Genomic DNA, 20006 nt, shown 5'->3' with positions numbered 1-20006 from the left:
AGTGCAGCGTGTGTTGTTCAGCGTCCCAAGTGAATCTTCTCTTCTTCAACTAGCTAATCCCTACGAGAGAATCGCTAGTTGCATCTCAGCGTGAGTCCTCCGGCGCCGACACCGACACCGTCCCCCCTCTTTGCTCCTCGGCACTGTTCCCATCCCCCGCCCCCCACGTACCAGAGCAAACACTGGCAAGAATCATTGATGGATGGATGACATGGGCGGCGAAATTTCTCTGCGACGCGAACCATCACCCTCGTCGCCTCGTCGCCGCCCACTATTGTCCCACCACCATCATGTCCCCTTGCATCAACATCCTCCATTCTTCTCTTCCATCCATCACCTTGGTTTCGCCTCATCCTCCATCCTCCATCCTCTCTCTCCTCCTCCTCCTCCTCGCGCTCCCCGCGCCCACATAAAGGGGGCTGCAGCTAACTCCTTCAGCTCCTTAAAAAAACCCACGTCAACGCTTCACTAAATCTACGTGGTCGACCCACCCAGAAAACAAAAAACCCCAAACCTCAACCTTCTTCACCATGTCGTCCGACACTGCCTCCCCCGCCCCCGCCGCGGCTGCCCCTACCTCGCCTCCCCCCGCTGCGGCCCCTGCCCCCGCCGCTGCCGGCTCGGCCCCGGCTCAGCCCGCCCCCACCTCGACTACTGGCCAGCAGCAGCCCGGCACGTCGGCGTCGCTCTACGTCGGCGAGCTCGACCACACCGTCACCGAGGCTATGCTCTTCGAGATCTTCAACATGGTCGGCCCCGTCGCTTCCATCCGCGTCTGCCGCGACGCCGTCACCCGTCGCTCGCTCGGCTACGCCTACGTCAACTACCTGAACGCTGCCGACGGCGAGCGCGCTCTGGAGCACCTCAACTACTCTCTCATCAAGAACCGCCCCTGCCGCATCATGTGGAGCCAGCGTGACCCCGCCCTCCGCAAGACTGGCCAGGGCAACATCTTCATCAAGAACCTTGACGACAAGATTGACAACAAGGTGAGTGCGAAACGTCCTCTTGTCCTCTTGTGATGGGTATGATGAGGGGAGGGAAGGTGGCAATGGCGCATTTGGCTAACTCACACAGGCCCTCCACGACACGTTTGCCGCTTTCGGCAACATCCTCTCGTGCAAGGTTGCCACTGACGAGAACGGCAACTCGCGCGGTTACGCCTTTGTCCACTACGAGACTGGCGAGGCCGCCGAGGCAGCCATCAAGTCGGTCAACGGCATGCTTCTCAACGACAAGAAGGTCTACGTCGGCCACCACATCTCGAAGAAGGAGCGTCAGTCCAAGGTCGAGGAGCAGCGTGCCAAGTTCACCAACGTCTTCATCAAGAACCTGGACCCCGAGCTTGACCAGGCCGGTCTCATGGACCTCTTCAAGCCCTTTGGCGAGATCGTCTCGGCTGCTCTGGGCAAGGACGAGGACGGCAAGGGCAAGGGCTTCGCCTTTGTCAACTACGTTTCGCACGAGGCCGCCAAGGCTGCCGTCGACGAGCTCAACGACAAGGACATTAACGGCCGCAAGCTCTTTGTCGGCCGCGCCCAGAAGCGTGCTGAGCGTGACGAGGAGCTCCGCCGCCTCCACGAGGAGAGACGCCTTGAGAACGAGTCCAAGACTGCTGGCGTCAACCTCTACGTCAAGAACATGGACGACGAGTGGGACGACGACCGTCTCCGCCAGGAGTTTGACTTTGCCGGCACCATTACCTCGGCCAAGGTCATGCGCGACGACAAGGGTGTCTCGCGCGGCTTTGGCTTTGTCTGCTTCTCGTCGCCCGACGAGGCTACTCGCGCTGTTCAGGAGATGAACGGCAAGATGATTGGCACCAAGCCTCTTTACGTCTCGCTCGCGCAGAAGAAGGAGGTCCGCCGCCAGGCTCTCGAGTCGCAGATGCAGCAGCGCAACGCTCAGCGTCTCCAGTACGCCGCTGCCAACGGTCTCGGCGGCCCCCAGGGCTACATGCAGACCCCCATGTACGGCTACCCCCCGATGGGCCCTTACGGCGGCCCCATGATGCCCGTCCGCGGCGTCGTCGGCGGCTACCCCGGTGCTCCCCCTATGATGGGCGCCCGCCCCGGTGCTCGCTACCCGTCTGGCCAGCCCGGCGCCCCCGTCCCCATGGGCTACATGCCGCCCAACGCCCAGGGCGCTTACCCCGGCATGCCTCCCAACTACCCCGTCCGCCCTGCCGGCAACACCCGTCCCCCCACCGCCCCCGCCGGTGCTCGCCCTGGCTCGTCGCCTGTTGGCGCCCAGCAGGGTCTTCCCCGCGGCCAGGTCCCCGCCGCTCGTCCTCAGGCCGAGGGTGGCGCTCCCCAGCCCCGCCTGAACGCCCAGGCTCTTGCCCGCGCTTCGCCCACGGAGCAGAAGCAGATGCTCGGCGAGGCCATTTACCCCCTCATCCACGAGTCGCAGCCTGAGCTCGCCGGCAAGATCACCGGTATGCTCCTGGAGATGGACAACGCCGAGCTGCTCCACCTTGTCGAATCGCCTGCTGCTCTTACCGAGAAGGTTGACGAGGCCCTCCGTGTCCTCGAGGACTGGGGCAAGGACGGCAAGGAGGGTGACGACAAGGAGGAGGAGGCCAAGGACGAGAAGAAGGACGACGAGGAGAAGAAGGAGTAATCCGCTCGCTCTGACCTTCCTTTGACTTTGCCCCTCGTTTGTTAATTCCTCCTGGCCTCCCCCCTCTCCTCGTCACTGACCATCGCTTCGTTCTTGGGGTGGAAATCCCGAGAACCCATACCCCACCGCCACCTGTGTACATCTCTACCTCGACCCATGGCTTTCTGGCACCCTCTCCTTATATAGCCGCCAGACCTTTCCTCTTAGACCGCGCACGTTCAGCTGAGTGTACGATGGTGTGAGGGGGCTGATATGCAACGACTTTCTCTCGTGTACTATCAGCTGGAGCCTGCCAAGCAGGCGACGCTGGCGAGGTGATTCTGAGGTTATCGAGGCGGTGCGCAACATTGAATGTGACGAATGCTATGCTCGCGGCGACCATGATGTGCCCGCGAGAGACGTGAGCCGTGCATGTGACTGTCTCAGCGAGGGTGACTGCAGAAGTGTGCAGCTGTCAGTGTGGTGTCAGCGAGTCCTCTGATTGATCCTATGTACAACCACCGGACATGTCTGATCCCGACAGACGAACGACCCTCGCTGCAGCGGGTCACAGCGACCGCTATCCCGAGCGCAGGTGTCCAAGCTCACGTCGAGGTAAAGGGCTGGCAGACTATTTCGAGGCGGTCCAAGCTGGCTCGCTGTGCAGGATGGCGCGTGGCCCGTGGCGCGTGGCGCGTGGCCCGTGGTCCGTGGCCCGTGGTCCAGCCAGCTGCTGAGATTTGGTGGCTGCCTCCACAGCGCCTGTTGAGCCGACCGACCCTCGGCGACTTGGGATCTACAGTAGAGTCAAGGTGCGGCATGAAACGTGGCGGTGCGCGGGCGGTGCGCGGTGCGCGGGCGGACGTGGCCCGCCGCCGGCTCCGAGCCAGATCAGCCGGCTCCGCTTGCACAAAGACGGAGCAAAACCAGAGACCAGCGTCGTCAGTGTCGATCATGCCGTGCCACATGCCACATGCCACATGCCACACGCCGACAACGGAGGCTTGGTTTCGAGTTCGAGTCGTACCAACTGCCAACGATGAAACATCCCCAACCCCCAGAGTCACGCCGTTTCAGATTCGTCGGTTCTGCGCGGAAGCGTGGATATGAGTGACGGGCGTGAGCTTCACCGGAACTCTGAACAAACTCTGTCTGCGGAAAGGAGGGGGAGGACGGGCGGTGGATGTACGCGGCGACGGCGGGCGTCGGCGCGTCGGCGCGTCGGCGGGTCGGGGATTGAATACATCGAGGAGGGAGGGTTGGGTGTGCCAGGAGTATTAGGTCGAGTAGACGAAAGATTAGTCGTCCTGGTGATTCACGTCACATCCCTAGTTCATTTATTGTTCAGACTAGTGTCGGAGCGCAGTGCCGCAGTGCAAGAGCGCAGCCGCAGCCGTTGCCGTGGCCGTGGCCGTGGCCGTGGCCGTGGCAGTAACCTAGGGAAGCGTGCGCGTGGAGGATTGATGATGTGAGCGGCGTTGAGTACCACGCAACTACGCAACCACGCGACTACGCGACTACGCGACTACGCGACTAGACAACCCCTGTGGCCAGTGGCCTCTCCAAGACGATCCAGGCATCAGACAAACTTTGTGCGTGCATGTTCTGTGGAACAGGCCAGAACGCAGGGTTTGCTTATGAATGGGTGGCGTTCCATGAAACGGGGGTGGGTTGTTGGCCGTGGCCGAGTGGCCGAGTGGCCGAGTGGCGGCCCTCGTGGCCTCGTGAGCGGCATGCATAGCGCGATGACGAGGACAAGAGGGTGCGCAAGAGTAGTGTTGCTCTTGGCGTGCTTTGCGTGCTTGCCGGCGAGCGGACAGTTTGACACCCCACAAATTACTGCCTGATGTCACCAAGCTGCGTACTCGCACTGTATACACCGAGCGACCGACGACGCTTCGTACGTGGACGTGTACAGTACGCCGCTTCCAGCATGCAAGGGGCACGAGGTCTGGCCAACAATTTCATCGAGCCATGCGACAAACCCCCCCCCCGTCCTGCGTCAGCTGGCACGCACCCACGACGCTTCTGTCCCGGACGAGAGAAAGGCTTGTTTGCGCGATCTGCGCTTGCACTATCATCCCATCCCCGCAGACGTGCCCGCATGCCCGCCCAACGTCATGCGGGCACGCGCCGCGCGGAATACGACGCGTCTGAACTCTATACGCTCCTGCGCGCCGGTGGCCGCGGAGCCCAAGCCGGCGCCCTCTGCCCGCAGCTGCATGCCGCAGCCTCGGCCTGCCGCGCCGGCGCCATCAATTGACTCGAGCGTAACTCTGCCCACGTTCCCACACGACGTGTTGTTGTCCGCTGACGATGTATTCCGTCTTTATGCTTTGCAGTACAGCAGCGCGCGTTAGTGTCTGGCTCGTCCAAGTCGACGAGCCAAACGCGTAACGATAGCGTTCAAGATGCCACTGATATTACCGTGGCCCAGCCCTGGCGGTGGGCTTTCTTTCCCCTGGAGACCCTGGTGCCTGATGTGTCAAGGTGTCCTGGAACCCAGCATAATCCAGGTAGAGTTGTCCGTCTACCCCTGGTACGGGTGCCCTGGATGCGCCCTGGATAGCTTAGTCCACGCGCCTGGAGCCTGCAGGGGATTCAGGGAAATGATGAGCATGAGAGAGAGAGAACGAGACCAACATGAATCCAAAGTCGGTCGTCCTCTTGATCATCATCATCATCGTCCATCTCGTCGCTCTCACCATCACTCTCTTTCTCTTGATCTCTCTACTCTCTCTACTCTCTGTCTACTCTCTCTCTACTCTCCCCCTTGACATCCCAGCCCCATGCCCGTCATCCTCTTCTGAACCTCCTGAACCTCCTCTCGACAACAACATTCATGACTCCCTAAACGGCGCACGAGCCCATCACCTTGTCTTGTCATCCTCTCGCGCTCTCGTCGCTCCTCTTTCTTTCTTTCTTTCTTTCTCTCTCCGCGTCTCTCGCTCAACGGGCGGCCTCGGACGCAAAGACCATACACGAAAGTCCCTCACAAGTCCCCTCTTTGACCCGTCCCCCCGGGGCATCGCCATCATCATGTATCCCAATCACCCTTCGGCACACGCGGCCGCCGCTTCATCATCATCATCCCTCTCCTCATCATCCTCACGACACTTCTACTCCCATCCTCCCCGCCCACACCGGGGTCAGTCTGATCCTCATCCAAATCATCTCCGGCAGCAGCACACTTCTCCCCCTCACCCGCCTCGCTCATCATCATCCCCGACAAACCTGCGCAGCGGCAGCGGCAGCGGCAGCGGCAGCAGCAGCAACAGCAACAGCAACAGCAGCAGCAGGCGCACCCCAACACCAACCCTCAACCAGCATTCCACAGCTTCATTAGTGCAGGAGCAGAGGTCGCGTTACCCAGTCTTCAGGCAGCAGTCGCCTCATTTCTTCGACATTGGCTCGTCGCCAGAACAACTCGCAGCGCCTACGCTCACAAAGACAAAGAGCCCTGCACCCCCTCCGTCCTATCGTCTTGCTCCTCAGCCCCCTCCCTCCAACAGGCCTACTCTTCTCGACCGCCGCCGCGAGTCGCTTCTCAAGAACGCTTCTCTCCGAGTACACCCATTCATTGCCATGGGCAACTCGCAGGCAAAGCTCGCAAACACATCGGTCACCAACGACGCTGCTGTGCCAGTGTGCACATCACCCGTCCGTCGCTGGGATGGCAGTACCTACAACAAGGACACTGTGACAAGCTACAATAGCAGCGTTACGCCCGCTCCGACTACTTGGACGCCGACTTCGGCTCACGGACGCTCTGTGTCGGTCGCCCCCGAATCCACACACAGCCTCGTCACAGCAGAGCAGCGCTCGGCGCCCGTGGCGCATCATCATCAGCGCGCGGCCAGCGAAAGTGGTTCAATAATCGCAGCTCCTGTCAAGCCCGACCCACCACCTCGGCGTGCCCTCGGCCTCGTTCGCAAAATCTCATTCCGCTCGCGCGGCGAACGTGCAACTCCCACCGCACGCATCCCGCCACCCGCGCGGGCGTCATCTGCCGACGATGCCGAACTCCTCATCACAAGGGACGATGAGCCCGTCGCCGCACCTCCTGCCAAACTCACAATCTCGACGAGCCATAGCTCAGCCCTCACCAGAGCCGCCTCCCTGGGCCAGAAACCCCAACCAGCTCGCCCCATGCGCTCGGCGCGCCGTTCGGCTCAGACTGCATTTGGTACAGAGGAGAGCCCCGCCGCGTCCCCTGCAAAGGCAACTGCGAGGGGGGAACAAGGGCCCGTGACCCCGACACATCCTGTCAACCGCGCACTCGTTCCACGCTCGCCAAAAATCGGTCCAGTTTCACCTCGTCGGTCTTCTCCGGGCGGCAGTCCCCATCGTCAATCAATGACCACTGCGCGCCGTGCCGAGCGTGAATGGAAGGCCAAGATTGCTGCTCTTACGGCTGGGCCACCTAGTCCTGGGCGTACGCGTCCCTCAAACGGGCCTCGGCCACCACCACGACGTGTCTTGCGTCCATCTGCGCCACCAAGCTTTGGAGGCACTGACGTCTCTGGTGGAATTGCCCAGTCACTTTCCCTGTCCCACCTCTCGCTCGACAACATTGACTCGCGCATGTCCTCTGCATCCTGCCCGCCTTCCCACACACTCGACAGCATCCGTGAGCTGCCCGCCATTGATCACCCGGGCTCGGCCTTCAATGCCCCTTCGACCGTCTTCACTGGCGTGTCGGGAATGACAAAGTCGGCCTCGACAACATCGATCTCGCGCCCGAGCAAACGTAGCCCAGGCTCGTCCATCGTCGCGCTGCCAGGAGTACCCGAGTACGAGCGTACGCCACTTTCGCCCATCGAGCAGGAGCCTGTCTCACCTTCCTCTCCACCAGTGACGGGCATTGCGCGCGCTGTCCGCCCAGTTCCTGCACTGCACCAGATGCAAGCGCTCCATTCCCCGGCACCGTCGATTGCGAAGAGCCTGGCCCCAAGTACAAAGACTTTTGGACCTGGGCCCTCGCCGAGCACAATGCCGCGCCCCCTCGACTGGATGCCCGATGAGCGAGTCGTAGTGTCGCGCTCATCAGTTCCCGACCTCGCACGGGTCTCGTCACCGCCGCCCGTCCCAAGCCTGCCGCCCGGCCTGCGCCTGGCGGAAATGGCCACACCGGCGCCCGTGCCATCCTGCACGCCGCCACCCACGCAACCCATCGTCCCTCCGCGCCGCTCTGAGAGCCGGCGCATCGAGAGCAAGCCCGTGGACCCGGTCGTCATCGCCGCGACGCCGAGCCACCGCTTCGCGCGCCTCGGCCGACGCGACACGGACTCGCCGGAGCCCTCCGTCCTCCCGCGCACCACGAGTCTGCAGCACGCGCGCGACATGGAATCTCCACGCGCCACGAGCGAGGCCGACGACGTGCCCTCCGACACCCCCGTCCGCAAGCTGCACTCGACGTACGACCTCACGCCGGGCCTCGAGTCGGGCCACCGCCCCCGCAAGACCGGGCTGCCCATGGACGATCTGCAGCGCTGGCTCGCGCAGACCGCCATGAACTAGCATCCGCATAGCCTCATACATCGCATCCATGCCGGCCAGCGGCCATGTTGTACAGTTGCCATGCAGTCCATTGAGTTGACAGTCACCAGCTGCGGCCCACAGCACCTTCGCCCAATTTGACCCCACGCGCCGAGCGTCGCGTCGTCAACCAGCGTCAGCGACAGCGTCACCGCCAAAGCCTATTCTGCATACCGCGTGCCTACTATCGGCATGCCGAGCAGAGCAGCCGAGCGACGGTGCGTGATCCAGCTGTCCACAAATCCAGAATACAGCTGACCTCGTATTGCCCATCCCAACAAGGTCGGGCAACTTTCATCAGCCCGCTGGAACCAGAGTCCAAGGTTCGCGTGACGTTCTGGCCGGAATGGAGGGGGCCAGGCCGAGTGCTACTTCTGCGAGAGGGGACGTGGAGCGGACGACAACGCGGCGAGGTAGAGCTAGGCCCTGTCGGCGCTCCCGCCCGCTTGTTGGATATGTCTGAGTCATGGCTGTCCGCTCCGGGATCCGGGAAGCCCTGGCCTTGCATCACGCGGGTCGGCGATCCGAGTGTGGGACGTTCTGACCCAGCGCCTGGGCGCGCACACCTGAGAGATACCCAGGATGCCCAGCCGTATCAGACATTCCGCCTTGTGCGCTGTGCAATTATGATTCTACATCGAGACAGCCGCCCGACCTACAGACTACTCTCGTTAAAACTATTCGTGTCGATTACCAGTTGAGGAGCTGCCACTTGAGCTTGCCCCAGAAGGACAGGCTGGCATAGTACGCCTCCTCTTCGTCGTCGACGACAATGTCGTCGAACTCGCGCGAGCCCGAGTCGAGGTCCATCTCGTCGAGCTTGACCCACTTGGTCTTGTGGTAGAACTTGTAGCCGAGGTATCCGAAGACGTAGACGGGCACGGCGATGTAGTGGGTGATGAACGACTTGTAGTCCCACTTCTTGTTCTTGGCGGCGTTGGGCGAGTGGATGAACGCGTCGAACCCCTTGAAGATCGTGAGGACGACGGTGAAGCACAGCGCAAAGTACGAGAGGTAGGGCTGGAACGGCGCCTTGTAGGGCAGCGTGTCGCGCGAGATGCCTTGCGCGCGCATGCCCTTCATCATGGCGATGTGGGATGCAAGGATCGAGATCCACGACAGCGCACCGCAGATCGTCACCGACTGCGTAAAGTAGATGAAGACCGAGTACGCGTTCTGGTCGGCGACGAGGAACGCGAGGCCCATGAAGCAGGCGGTGAAGGCGAACGCCACCCAGGGGACACCGCGCGCCGTGCACTTGGCAAAGATCTTGGGCGCGTGGCCGTCCTTGGCCATGCCGTAGAGCGTGCGCGAAGCAATGTACTGGTCCGAGTTGGCGGCCGAGAAGGTGAAGAGGAGGATACAGGCGTTGAGGATCGAGGGGAGGGCCTTGATGTTGGCCTCCTTGATGGCAACGACAAAGGGGGAGGCAGAGGCACCGCCGGCAGTGCCCTTGGCCTTGGCGGCGGCGAGCTCGGGGCCGGTGGGGTCCACAATCATACCCACGAGCAGGATGAGGATGATGTAGAAGAAGAGGATACGGTAGAACGTCTTCTTGATGGCCGAGGGCACCGTCTTGCGCGGGTTCTTGGCCTCGCCGACGGTGACACCGATCAGCTCAGTGCCCATGTAGGCGAAGAGGGCGAGGACGAGGGCGTTGATAAAGCCTGCAAACTTGCCGAAGCTGCCGGTGCCGAGGACGTCGCTCTTGTAGGGAAGGAACGCCTTGCCGTTCTTCCAGTAGCGGAAGCCGATGCGCTCCTGGCCGGGTACACCGCCAAGGTCGATAATGAGCGAAAGGAGGATCAGACCGGTAAGAGTCAAGATCTTGATGAACGACTATCAGGTTAGCGGTGCACGCGTTGTCGCTGCTGGCCTTGGCGCAACTCACGAGCCAGAATTCAACCTCTCCGAACCACTTGATTCCGAGGCAGTTGATAGCCACAACAAAGGCAATCATGATCGAGACCCAGGCCGCAGAGTTGACCTGGGCGTTCCAGAAACGGATAACCAGCGAACCAGCGACAATCTGGTTGGGCGAAAGAATGAGGTACTTGCAGAGGTAGACGAGGGCAGTGCAGAAGCCGAAGGCGGGGTCGACGCAGCGAGTGGCGTGACCAGCGAAACCCTTCTTGGAGGGGAACTTGGTCGACATCTCACTGTCATGTCAGCGTGGGCGGCGGTGCGGGGGACGGGCCCTCAACGTCAACAGAACTCACCCAAGGGACAGCAGGACCGAGAAACACACGAGGCCCATGATCACATAGGCGATGAAGACCGACGCCGGCCCCGAGTTCGCAAGCGAGCTGCCCGAGCCGATAACGAGACCAGTTCCTGGGTTGTTAGTGGGGTTCAGTGGTAAGGGCTAGAGCTCGGCCGCTCCAACGAGTCCATCGTGCACACAGCCGGCAGCAGCCGGCAGCAGGGGTGGCATGGAGTGCGCAATGTCTCGCACGTCCGACTGCTGGGGAAAGCGAGTCGCCAGCTTGAAATCCACACGATCAACCTCGGTGCAGAATTTCGCACACAAGGTCGGCCGAGCGGGCAACAACACAACCACCGCGGCAGGGTCGCCACCGCCTCCACAACCACGGCCAAGGTTCTGGGCGCAGCGACAGTATATGTCTTGGCTGGCTCTAGTCCGAGGTCTGAGCTTCGCGAGCTCCGAATACTCCGCATCGATGATGCGTCAACGGAGGCCGACAGACCCAAGCGACTGGCCACGGCCGGAGCATAGAATACCCCATTGTGGTGTGGAGATCTGTGCCCTTAACAGCCTAAAACCATATGGAGTGGCTTGGCGTAGTAAGCCAAGCCGGGCCAATGCGGCGAAAAGGGAGTCTGGGCGTCGAGGGAGTTGCCGAGAACAGCGAGCGCTCCACGGAGGTTGGCGGGGAGAGAGCAGGGAAACGGATGGATGATGCACAGGATGATGCTCACGTGAGCACGTGAGGGGGGGAGGGGGGGGGGCGGTGAATGCGAGATCTGTTTGCTCCGCCCGCTCTCTCCCGCTGCCACATTCACCCGCATTCAACAATACGCTTGTCACCCTTGCCCCGGCGGCACCTCCCATGCCATCCCACATGCTCGACGCCACATTCACCACCTCTCCTCCGCACTGCCTCTCCGCTCCACGCTCCAACGTCGGTAGCCACCTCTGCACCCATGCACCATGCACACTTGACTCACCAATGGCACCACCAATGGCAATCATAGAAATCTGGCGCGGCTTGAGCGAACGCTTCGTCTCCTCCTCATGGTCCTCGTTGACAGGCTGCACGCCGTACGACTCATAGTGCTTAGGCGGCGTCTGGTTGTCCGAGTAGCGTGGGTCGGCCTTCTCGAGGTCGTAGGCGGCCTGTTGCTTCCTGTCGTAGGCGTCGTTCATGGCGACGGCTCAAAATGGACGCGGAACAAAGAGAGTAGGTAGTGGTGGTGTTTATAGATGACGGGGGAAGAGGGGGAGGGCTAGCGAGACCGAGGGCGGGCGAGTTTATATTGACCGAGCGAGTGAGGAGTGGCGCCTGACACACGTTACACAATCACACAGACGGCGCGTGGCGCGGGAGGAGAGGGAGAGGCGGCGGGGGGCGGCCGGGGCGATCAACGGCAGTACGGCAGCCAGCAGCCAGCAGCCAGCAGCCAGCAGCCAGCAGCCAGCAGCCAGGTGGTGGGTGCGGTAAGGAGCAAAAGAGTGGGAGGCGGTATCCAGGGCCAGGGGTCGGGCAACGATACCAGATCAGACAGACTTGCTGCTCACCGCACGCGCGCTGTCAGCTGTTAGCTGTCGGCCTCTGCTCCCCCAGCTTTTGGCGCTATCTTTCGGCACGGTACACGGCAGAGCTCCGAACGCCCCTCTCCCCCTCCCTCCTCTTCCAGGACGCCGCCTGCAATGGCGCCTCTCTTCGGATTCTGCACGTCCCGGCCCTATTGTGGGGTCGGCCAAGCCCTCCGGGGATCAACAGCCCATTGACACCCAGACACCCATATCTGCACGCTGATACGCCGTGCGATATGCTTCGCCTGCCCACTCCCCGCAGCAGGTCCACACCCCCGGCCCATGTGATGCCTGCCAAGTCGGCAGACGCAAACGAGGGGGGAGGGTGCTCACGAGAGGGCTATGGGCAATCTCTGCATCGCTGCAGCTTTGGGCCATGGACTCTTGTGTCTTGGCGGAGGCATGCATGGGCATCGGTCCAAACGCAGCTGGGGCAGGCTCCAGCCGAGGGCGGGGCTACAGAGCCTGAAATGCAGCTGGATGCCAGCCAAGACGGGGTTCGCTTAGCATGGCTCGCGCCTCGTCCTCGTCTTCGTCTTCGTCCTCGTCCTCGTCCTCGTCCTCAGCCTCCAAGCCTGATACCTGCAAACCAACACCGTTTCTCCTCCCAGGCACAATACTTTTGGCTCGCGGCCCCGTCTCCTCGCTTGTGGCTCTCTCTCTCTCTCTCTCTCCCGTTCTGCCGGTCATCCGCAGGCTAGCCGCAGGATTGCGGGAGGGCTCCAAGCCCGGCGACCACCGAAATACTTGAAGATATGACGGAGGAGTAACACGCGGGAGCGCCAAGCCCTCGCCCCTCATACCCACGTTGGTCTCAGGGTGTAGGCTGATCATTTCAAGATTGCACCTTGTCATTTGCCGCTCGCTCCATCCACCCTGCAAGCTGCAAGTCCCGGCCATGTCTGTGGCACCGCGGGCACAACCATGCTGCCATTTCGCCGCACGCAACAAGACAATCTCAACCGAGCTCGAGATGCGATATGCTTTACCGCGGCTGTCGTAATCTGCTCTACCGTGTGCCAAGGGATCGACAATTCGATAAACAATTCGATAAAGATCTCTGTCAGGCGGGCCGCGGATTTCGGGTTGGTCGTCGCTCGCAGCTCGCTGTGCGCTCGGTCGACTGGAGTAAAGCCACAAAAAAAAAAAAAAAGGACGGAGCGCCATTCACGTCAGTGTCATCATCGGCGCTGCAGATACAAAACACAGGGTGCGGACGGCACAAGGCAAGCCCCAACAGCTCAATAAGAAAAAAAAATCACAACCAACGGAGCACAGTGGGGCATGACGGGGCCAAGAACGGCGGTGACGCGGGGCTCGTTGGGGCGCCGAAATCAGGTAAGCGCGACGCCAATGGATCGAGGGCGACAAGCCGTCCTCGACGGGCTCGGCGGGAGCGACGCGTCAGATCTCAAAAGGTATTGTATTCTCAAGATGCCGGCGCTCCGCGAGGGAATGTACCATGCTCCAGCTGGTGGGGACCCCAGGGATCCATCGGCTGATCGGCAGGCCAGAGCGATCGCGGTGCTCCGTCTCGTGCGCTTCTTGGCTCGCCGCGGAATGCTGCTCCCCTCTGCCTGTCATGCATCATGCTCACTGCCCACGCTGCCCAGGTGTGCAGCATGCGAGTGTGCGACGCCGGGCCTGACCGAGGTGAATGGGCGCTCCCTGGGATTGGATTGGGGACGTGCCTGCAATCAAGCAGTGGGAGAACATGCCTGTGACGACGGTGGCCGAGGAGACAAGGACATGAAGCATGGAGCGTCTGAGGAGCTCAAGCAGGCGGGCGCAACCCGAGAAGGCCCGCTGTGGCGCGTCGAGATGACGAGAGTTGTGCGGAGCAAGGCAAATCCGTGCGACCGATGTCTGTCAGGGTTATGACGTCACTTTCTTCTGTAATGCTGTGTAATTGATTACAACTCACGTGCTTATTCAAGGGAGCAAATAAATAGCCACGCGGCCATATGTGGTAGGAACACATAATGCACCCACGCCAACCTCACGTGAGCACAGTCTCTCTCCGATCGGAAGCGGTGGGGGCCGGTGTCCGTTGTCCGGTGGGGGTGGGTGGAGAGCGGAGTGACTGGGTGATTAACGGGAGCTAAATGTTTCCAGAGGATCGGAGCACGCCAATAATCGGAAGTGGCATCCGACCGACGTCTCCCTCTTCACCCCCTGGCTCCCCCCCCCCGCGCCCGTGGTACCCCGACGCATTCCCCAGTCTTCTACATACATAATCCTCTCTCGACCTCTTGCTAACAACTTCTCCTCTCTTTCTCTCGTTGTCCCTCTCTCTGATACCAATATGAGTCGCCCAGACTCCGCCGCTGCTCTCCCGCCCGGCCACTTCCTGGCCCTGCCCCCCACATTCTCCAACGACGAGCGTACTTCACTCACCACCGAGTCACACGCCGGTCTCGGCACCGCTCCCAACGTCGCGTCTCTGGCCGCCGCCGACTTTGACGTCGACGTCCGCACAGGCTTCCTGCCTCCTCGCGCCAACGTCGCCCGTCTTCCCGCTCCCTATGACGTCTGGGAGGATGCCCTCGCCGCCGCTTCAGGCGAGGGCCCCGGCCTGGGCGTTCGTCTGGGCGGGGGGCGCCCCGAAGACGAGGCATGGCGCGCGGCTGTTGCAACCATGCCAGTCCTCGACATTGACGGCCTTGTGACGCTGCCCCTCCTGCGCCGCGCTCACTCGGTCCTCGCATTCCTCTGCCACTTTTACGTACACTCGGCGCCCCCCTCGCCTGTACCGGCGCCCACTGAGATCCCGGCCTCGATCTCAGTGCCCCTCCTTGCCACCTCGCCCCTCGTCGGCCTTCCCCCCGTGCTGACATACGCCGACACGGTGCTCTGGAACGTGCAGCCCGCCGACCTTACCCGCTGCATCAACATGACTGACAACCCGCCTGTCAAGACGCTTTGCAGCTTTACCAACACCAAGTCCGAGGCCGGCTTCTGGCTTGTCTCGGCCGAGTGCGAGGCGGCCGGTGCCGCCGCTCTGTCTCTTATGCGCCAGTCGCTTGACGAGCTCTTCCTTGGCGACGACCTCGCTTACCGCCGCCTCACTGTGTACCTCCGCAAGCTTGCAGAGCAGATCGACCGCGTCGGCGACATCACCCTCCGCATGATGACCGAAGTCGAACCTGAGGAGTTCTACCACGTCCTGCGTCCCTGGTTTAAGGGCGGCGATGCTGATGGCCCCAACTCGCCCGGTTGGGTTTTTCTCGGCGTCGATGACAACCTTCTCATGGAAGCCGAGAACCGTATCGGCTCTTCGGCTGGACGCAAGTTCTCTGGCCCTTCTGCCGGTCAGTCATCGCTGGTCCATGCCTTCGATGTCTTCCTTACGGTCGACCACGCCCCGCGCCCGGACGAGGACGCACAGACCGTCTCGGGTGAGGGCGTCCAGCCCGATTCGGCACCCATCACCCTCAACAACACCCCCATTCACCCGGAGGCATCGGCGGACGGGTCGGCGCCAACCGACCAGCCCCGCGTCGTCGAGGCAACATACCTCCAGCGCATGCTACAGTACATGCCGCTCCCGCACCGGACGTTCCTGATGCACCTGGCGTCGCACCCGACGCCTCTGCGCTCGGTCGTCCTCGCGCGCCAAGACACGCACCCGGACCTGGCCGACGCGTATGACGGTGCGCTCGCCGCGCTCCGCCGCTTCCGTGACAAGCACATGCGCGTTGTGTCGCGCTACATCGTGCAGCAGGCGCGCCGTGCGCCCTCGCCTCGTGTCCTCGCGCTCCTCGGCCGCGCGACCGACGAGCCCGCCGTCACCGCCCCGCCGAAGACGGGCGTCGACGACGACGGCCTCCGCGGCACGGGCGGCACGCCGCTCGTGCGCTTCCTCAAGCGCTGCCGCGACAACACGAGCCGCGCCATGGTCGTCGACGAAAAGGCGTGAGCTCCACCAACTATCAGAACAGCCGGCATGGACATGTGCCGCGTGCATCAAGGACGCGCAGTAAGACGTGGCCCATCTACGCAGTAAGGCGCGGGCGGTACCCCTGGTCAGGGAGGGCGCGGGAGGTTGTATGACTTAGTTAGACCAGGTTGTTGTTCATGGTTACACCGGTAGAATGCATCGTTTGAATCTTGGCAGCGGAGCTGGGCGGGTTGGGTGGCAAATGTGTGTCGCCGATCCCGATGATCCTGCGTCCCGACGGCACCGCCGCGGCGTCGCCGGTAGTCATCACATGATTAGGACGGCGCGTCTCGGCCGGCAAGCCGTCCGTTCGGACGGTGTACTCTTATCGTGCTTCGGTTGCTTGGTGCGCATCGTTCCCGCTCGGGCCGACCAAAGGTCACGAGCGCGGGAACAATGGGGTGAAGGCGAGTATGCCATGCTATTCCTCCTTGCCATGGGCCACCAGCGCTGATCTTGTGCTCAGCTGGCCCTGTGGCGGTACGTCTCCGATTTGCAGAGGAAACGGCGTCGGCGCGCGATGGGTGGCGGATGATTTCCACGGCGAAGGAACAGTGCAGTTAAGCACGATCCATTTGCACGGGGCGCGGCTCTGCGCTTGGGCGCCGCAGGCTGCGAGCACAGGACGACGGCTTCGCCGTCCATTGGTGTGCGACGTTGCTCGGCTGATGTCAAATGAAGGCACGGCATCAGTCCGTCGACTTCTTTCCATTCCCCTCTTGGGATCGGGACGGAGGAGTCTTTCGCCAGCTCACGATACCGCATATTGGTCTGTCAGGCCTCGGCGAGCGCGGACGGCACACGGAGGCGGCGGCGAGCGTCCGCGCGACGTGTTCGCCGCGGCTCGCCGGATTGTGCCACGACGGTGCCGCGTCATACAGAAGGAGGCCACGCGCATCGTAACACACCCCACTACGCCTGCCCTTTACTGCACTGTTCTGCCACTACTTCGTAACGGTCCATGTATACACTCACCCAACGTCTGACACGACGTTTGCTTCGTACTCACTCGCCTAACGACACAACCCTGCTTCGTTCTGTACCTGTTGTGCACTCCTCGGAGATACATGTACCTCGTCCACAACGGCGGCTTGCGGGGTACTGTGGCAGTCCTGGCACGCATCCACGGAGCATTGACGAAGATCCCTTGCTATCTAAAGCGCGGCACGCTGCGCCTCAGAGGAAAAGAGTGCAGCACGTACACCTCAGTTTGCAAAATGTAGTCGGCGGCGCGGGACTTGTGCCAACCAAAACTCCTTATCCCCAAGGCGAAGTGGCGGAGTGGTTAACGCGGTTGACTCGAATTAATCCTCGATCAACTTCCTTCGGGAGCGCATGTTCGAATCATGTCTTCGTCGAGAGTTGCTAGCAGCTCAATCTTTTGGCTTCCGCACACCAGGGCTGAGTCATTATTTTTGGCAATTTCCCACAATTTCTGCTTTTCTGCCACCCTCACTAACGCTTCTCCGAGGAGTCGATGGGCACTCCGCAGTCATGATATCAGAAGGAGGAGCATTCGTGCATTCACAGCCCGCTCGCCATCGAAGACGCTCTCCTGAACTGGGGTGCATATATGGCCAGCTGCTGGCGCGATGTAGCCGAAATGACAAAAACAGCACCCTGCCGGGATCGAACCGACGATCTTGGCCAGATCCAAATCCGCGCTGGTTAGAGCACAAACCGGAAGACCACGCCTTACCGCTTGGCCAAGGGTGCTGATGAAGAAGTTGGGGTGGGGTGCGTACAAACCCGCAGCGTCGACAGCTCATTTTTTGATGTTCATGTGAGCTGCTCGATGATTGCAGAGAGCATCTGCAGCGGAGAACGCGGCAGATTTTTGAGACCACGACGACGGGGTGCGAGATGGCTGTCGGACCCTTCGGCTCCACGATGCGAAAGAGGCCCAGCGAGCATGTGCGGACCGCCAACGCAGCTTTGTTTCCCAGGTGTGCCGGTCCGAGCAGCTTTAGAAGGCCGCGATGAGACCAGCTTCATGGAGGACGTGCACCACCCAGTTCTTGTCTCCGAGCCACCAGCCAGCTGTGCGGCTGGGCAGGGCACGATCCGTGGCTGTCGCCACATACTTGTCTCCGTACGCCCCGTCGATCCGTCGGCATAGGAACGGGGTGACGAGTGCGCACGCCGTGTGCGGCTCCAAAGCTTGTAGGGTGGGGACGGAAGCGCACAACTGTCGATCTGTTCCTAGCTGGCTGCAGGTGGATCATGGATCAACGGACAGACCGCGCCAAACAACATGGTCGCGAAATGCTCGCGTGCCTCGGCCGTCGCGTACACACAGCGAGGCGGGCGATGCTTGCGAGCATGCCGAGATCAAGCATGATTGTTTGCATGCGTTTATCCAGTTTCTTTGTCCCCCTCCAGCGGAGGGGCGGAGGAGCGGAGGCGGAGGCGGAGGCGATGCACGCAGGGTGTCCGGACATCTGGACCCTGCGCACCGTTAGAGTGTCCGGGTTTGCCGTGTGCAGGGGATCCGGGGGACGCGAAAAGACGCGCAGCTCGGCACAGCGCTTTCGTGTGCGTGTGATTGGCGTGATTGGGAGGAGCCGAGCAAGCCGACGCCGACAAGTGACTCGACAAGAGGGCATGTCTATTCCGGGCTTTGGGCTGCACTGCGCGTCCAGAAGCGCCGCAACCGCGCTGCGTGATCGGTGTCATGCGCCACGACGCGCAGTTCCATCTGCAGCTTTACACAGCAACGAGCGTCTTGTTGTGCATTGTGCAGCGCTGCAGCTCTGCAGACGCGACCGCGCGCGACCGCGTTGGCGGCTCCTGCTCGGGTCCGAATTGAGTTTGGGTGGTGCCGTGTGAGCCGTGGGCCGTGTTCCGAATGTGCCGGTGTCGTACCTGTTTCGCATGGCATGTGAGAGAATGGCCCGGGGGGGTGCAGGCCGCGGGCCGCGGGCCGGGACTTGGGTGGTGTGCCGCAGGCGCCGCCGTCAGCTTGTCTTGACACAGATCCACAGAGCAGCGAGGGCGAATGAAAGAATAGCAAACTGGTAGCTTGGATCCGCAGCCTCGTGTCCAGCACGAAAAGTATCATATTCAATCAAGTGCGTGAAGCCGAGTGCGGACGAGGGCGAGCGGAGTGGCATGGCGAGTCGCCAAGATGGCAAGATGGAACGCAATCCGCAATCAACGGGGGTAGAGGGGCTATTATCGGATAGGCAGCCGGCGGCAGTTTATTTTGGACGGGAGCAAAGGCTGCGACTACGTCAGGGGGCAGGGACAGGGAAAGATGCAGGGGATGCCGAGTGGCGGTGCGTCCGTCGGTATGGTGGTGGCAAGTGTTGTGGCAGGTGGGAGAGAGACAAGATGATGATACTCGAGACCCTGACTTGCATGCATTTGGCCAGTCAACTCTCTCTGCTTGTTCGCTTGTACGCATGTACGCATGCAAAAACAATAAAATAATCCATCAACGACGACTGCTTGTGTAATTGTACAAGGCACCGCAGCCAAGAAGGGGAGACGAGGCCGTGATTGCCTGATTGTCTGATCGCCAGATTATCCTCACCGTACAACAACCCTTCACCCTGCGTCCACCCTGCCCTGCATCTTGTGAACCACACATCCCTCCATCCTCCCACCCTCCTCTCTCCATCCATCCATCCATCCATCTTCCTCCCCCTTCCTTCCCTTCTCCCCCCCCCCCCCCCTCCTCCTCCTCTTCATCTCTTAACACTTGTCCATCACTCTTCCCACTCCCATCACCACCATCCACTACTCCATCTTCGTCACAACGAGACGACCCCCCTCCCGCGGCTCTCACTTCCCCCCCCCCCCCACCCCCCACCCACACTGCAAACCCCCCCGAACGTCATTCCAACAACCCCGCCTTCCGCAGCCTGTCATCCCCCTGACCAAGCTCTCTAATGTGAGTGTGGCTCTAGTGGCGCTCGCTTGGCCATTGGCATTGGCGCATTGGATCATTGGAAGCTATGCAACGAGGGCCACATGAAGCTGGCATGCATTCTCTCCCTCACAAGCACCCACAACGCGACCCAACATGGATCGTCCGACCAACGCCCCCCTCTTTTGTGACTGTTTAGTGACTGGCATGTCTGGGGCCTCGTACGCCGCCCGTCCCCCAGTTCTCCTCCTTCCATTGCACCCATTCTCCATCATCCT

The 20006-nt window shown here is 61.6% G+C and overlaps 6 protein-coding genes across 6 annotated transcripts; 5 read left to right on the top strand and 1 right to left on the bottom strand.

Moving 5' to 3' along the window:
• Positions 1-530: 530 nt before the first annotated feature.
• On the top strand, positions 531-2622 carry COLE_05219 (uncharacterized protein; the record flags this gene model as incomplete). The annotated part of the gene is made up of 2 exons (XM_018421051.2): positions 531-989; positions 1078-2622. 2 exons carry the CDS (start codon positions 531-533, stop codon positions 2620-2622), a joined length of 2004 nt encoding a protein of 667 aa, XP_018274937.1.
• Positions 2623-6186: 3564 nt separating this feature from the next.
• Positions 6187-8121, top strand: COLE_05218 (uncharacterized protein; the record flags this gene model as incomplete). The annotated part of the gene is made up of 1 exon (XM_018425657.1): positions 6187-8121. One exon carries the CDS (start codon positions 6187-6189, stop codon positions 8119-8121), a length of 1935 nt encoding a protein of 644 aa, XP_018274936.1.
• Positions 8122-8829: 708 nt separating this feature from the next.
• On the bottom strand, positions 8830-10396 carry COLE_05217 (uncharacterized protein; the record flags this gene model as incomplete). The annotated part of the gene is made up of 3 exons (XM_018427090.2): positions 8830-9978; positions 10031-10298; positions 10359-10396. The coding sequence occupies 3 exons, from the start codon at positions 10394-10396 to the stop codon at positions 8830-8832; spliced, it is 1455 nt and encodes a 484-aa protein (XP_018274935.1).
• A 3826-nt stretch (positions 10397-14222) lies between these two features.
• Positions 14223-15836, top strand: COLE_05216 (uncharacterized protein; the record flags this gene model as incomplete). The annotated part of the gene is made up of 1 exon (XM_018424666.2): positions 14223-15836. The coding sequence occupies one exon, from the start codon at positions 14223-14225 to the stop codon at positions 15834-15836; it is 1614 nt and encodes a 537-aa protein (XP_018274934.1).
• Positions 15837-16270: 434 nt separating this feature from the next.
• Positions 16271-16843, top strand: COLE_05215 (uncharacterized protein; the record flags this gene model as incomplete). The annotated part of the gene is made up of 1 exon (XM_018427046.2): positions 16271-16843. The coding sequence occupies one exon, from the start codon at positions 16271-16273 to the stop codon at positions 16841-16843; it is 573 nt and encodes a 190-aa protein (XP_018274933.1).
• Positions 16844-18080: 1237 nt separating this feature from the next.
• On the top strand, positions 18081-18686 carry COLE_05214 (uncharacterized protein; the record flags this gene model as incomplete). The annotated part of the gene is made up of 1 exon (XM_018427051.2): positions 18081-18686. One exon carries the CDS (start codon positions 18081-18083, stop codon positions 18684-18686), a length of 606 nt encoding a protein of 201 aa, XP_018274932.1.
• Between the last annotated feature and the right edge of the window lie 1320 nt (positions 18687-20006).

Source organism: Cutaneotrichosporon oleaginosum (assembly GCF_008065305.1).
Source record: "Cutaneotrichosporon oleaginosum strain ATCC 20508 chromosome Unknown ATCC20508_contig04, whole genome shotgun sequence".
In the NCBI taxonomy this organism is placed as follows: Eukaryota; Fungi; Basidiomycota; class Tremellomycetes; order Trichosporonales; family Trichosporonaceae; genus Cutaneotrichosporon; species Cutaneotrichosporon oleaginosum.
The sequence above is the reverse complement of the archived record's forward strand: the minus strand, read 5'-3'. Positions and strand labels throughout refer to the sequence as shown.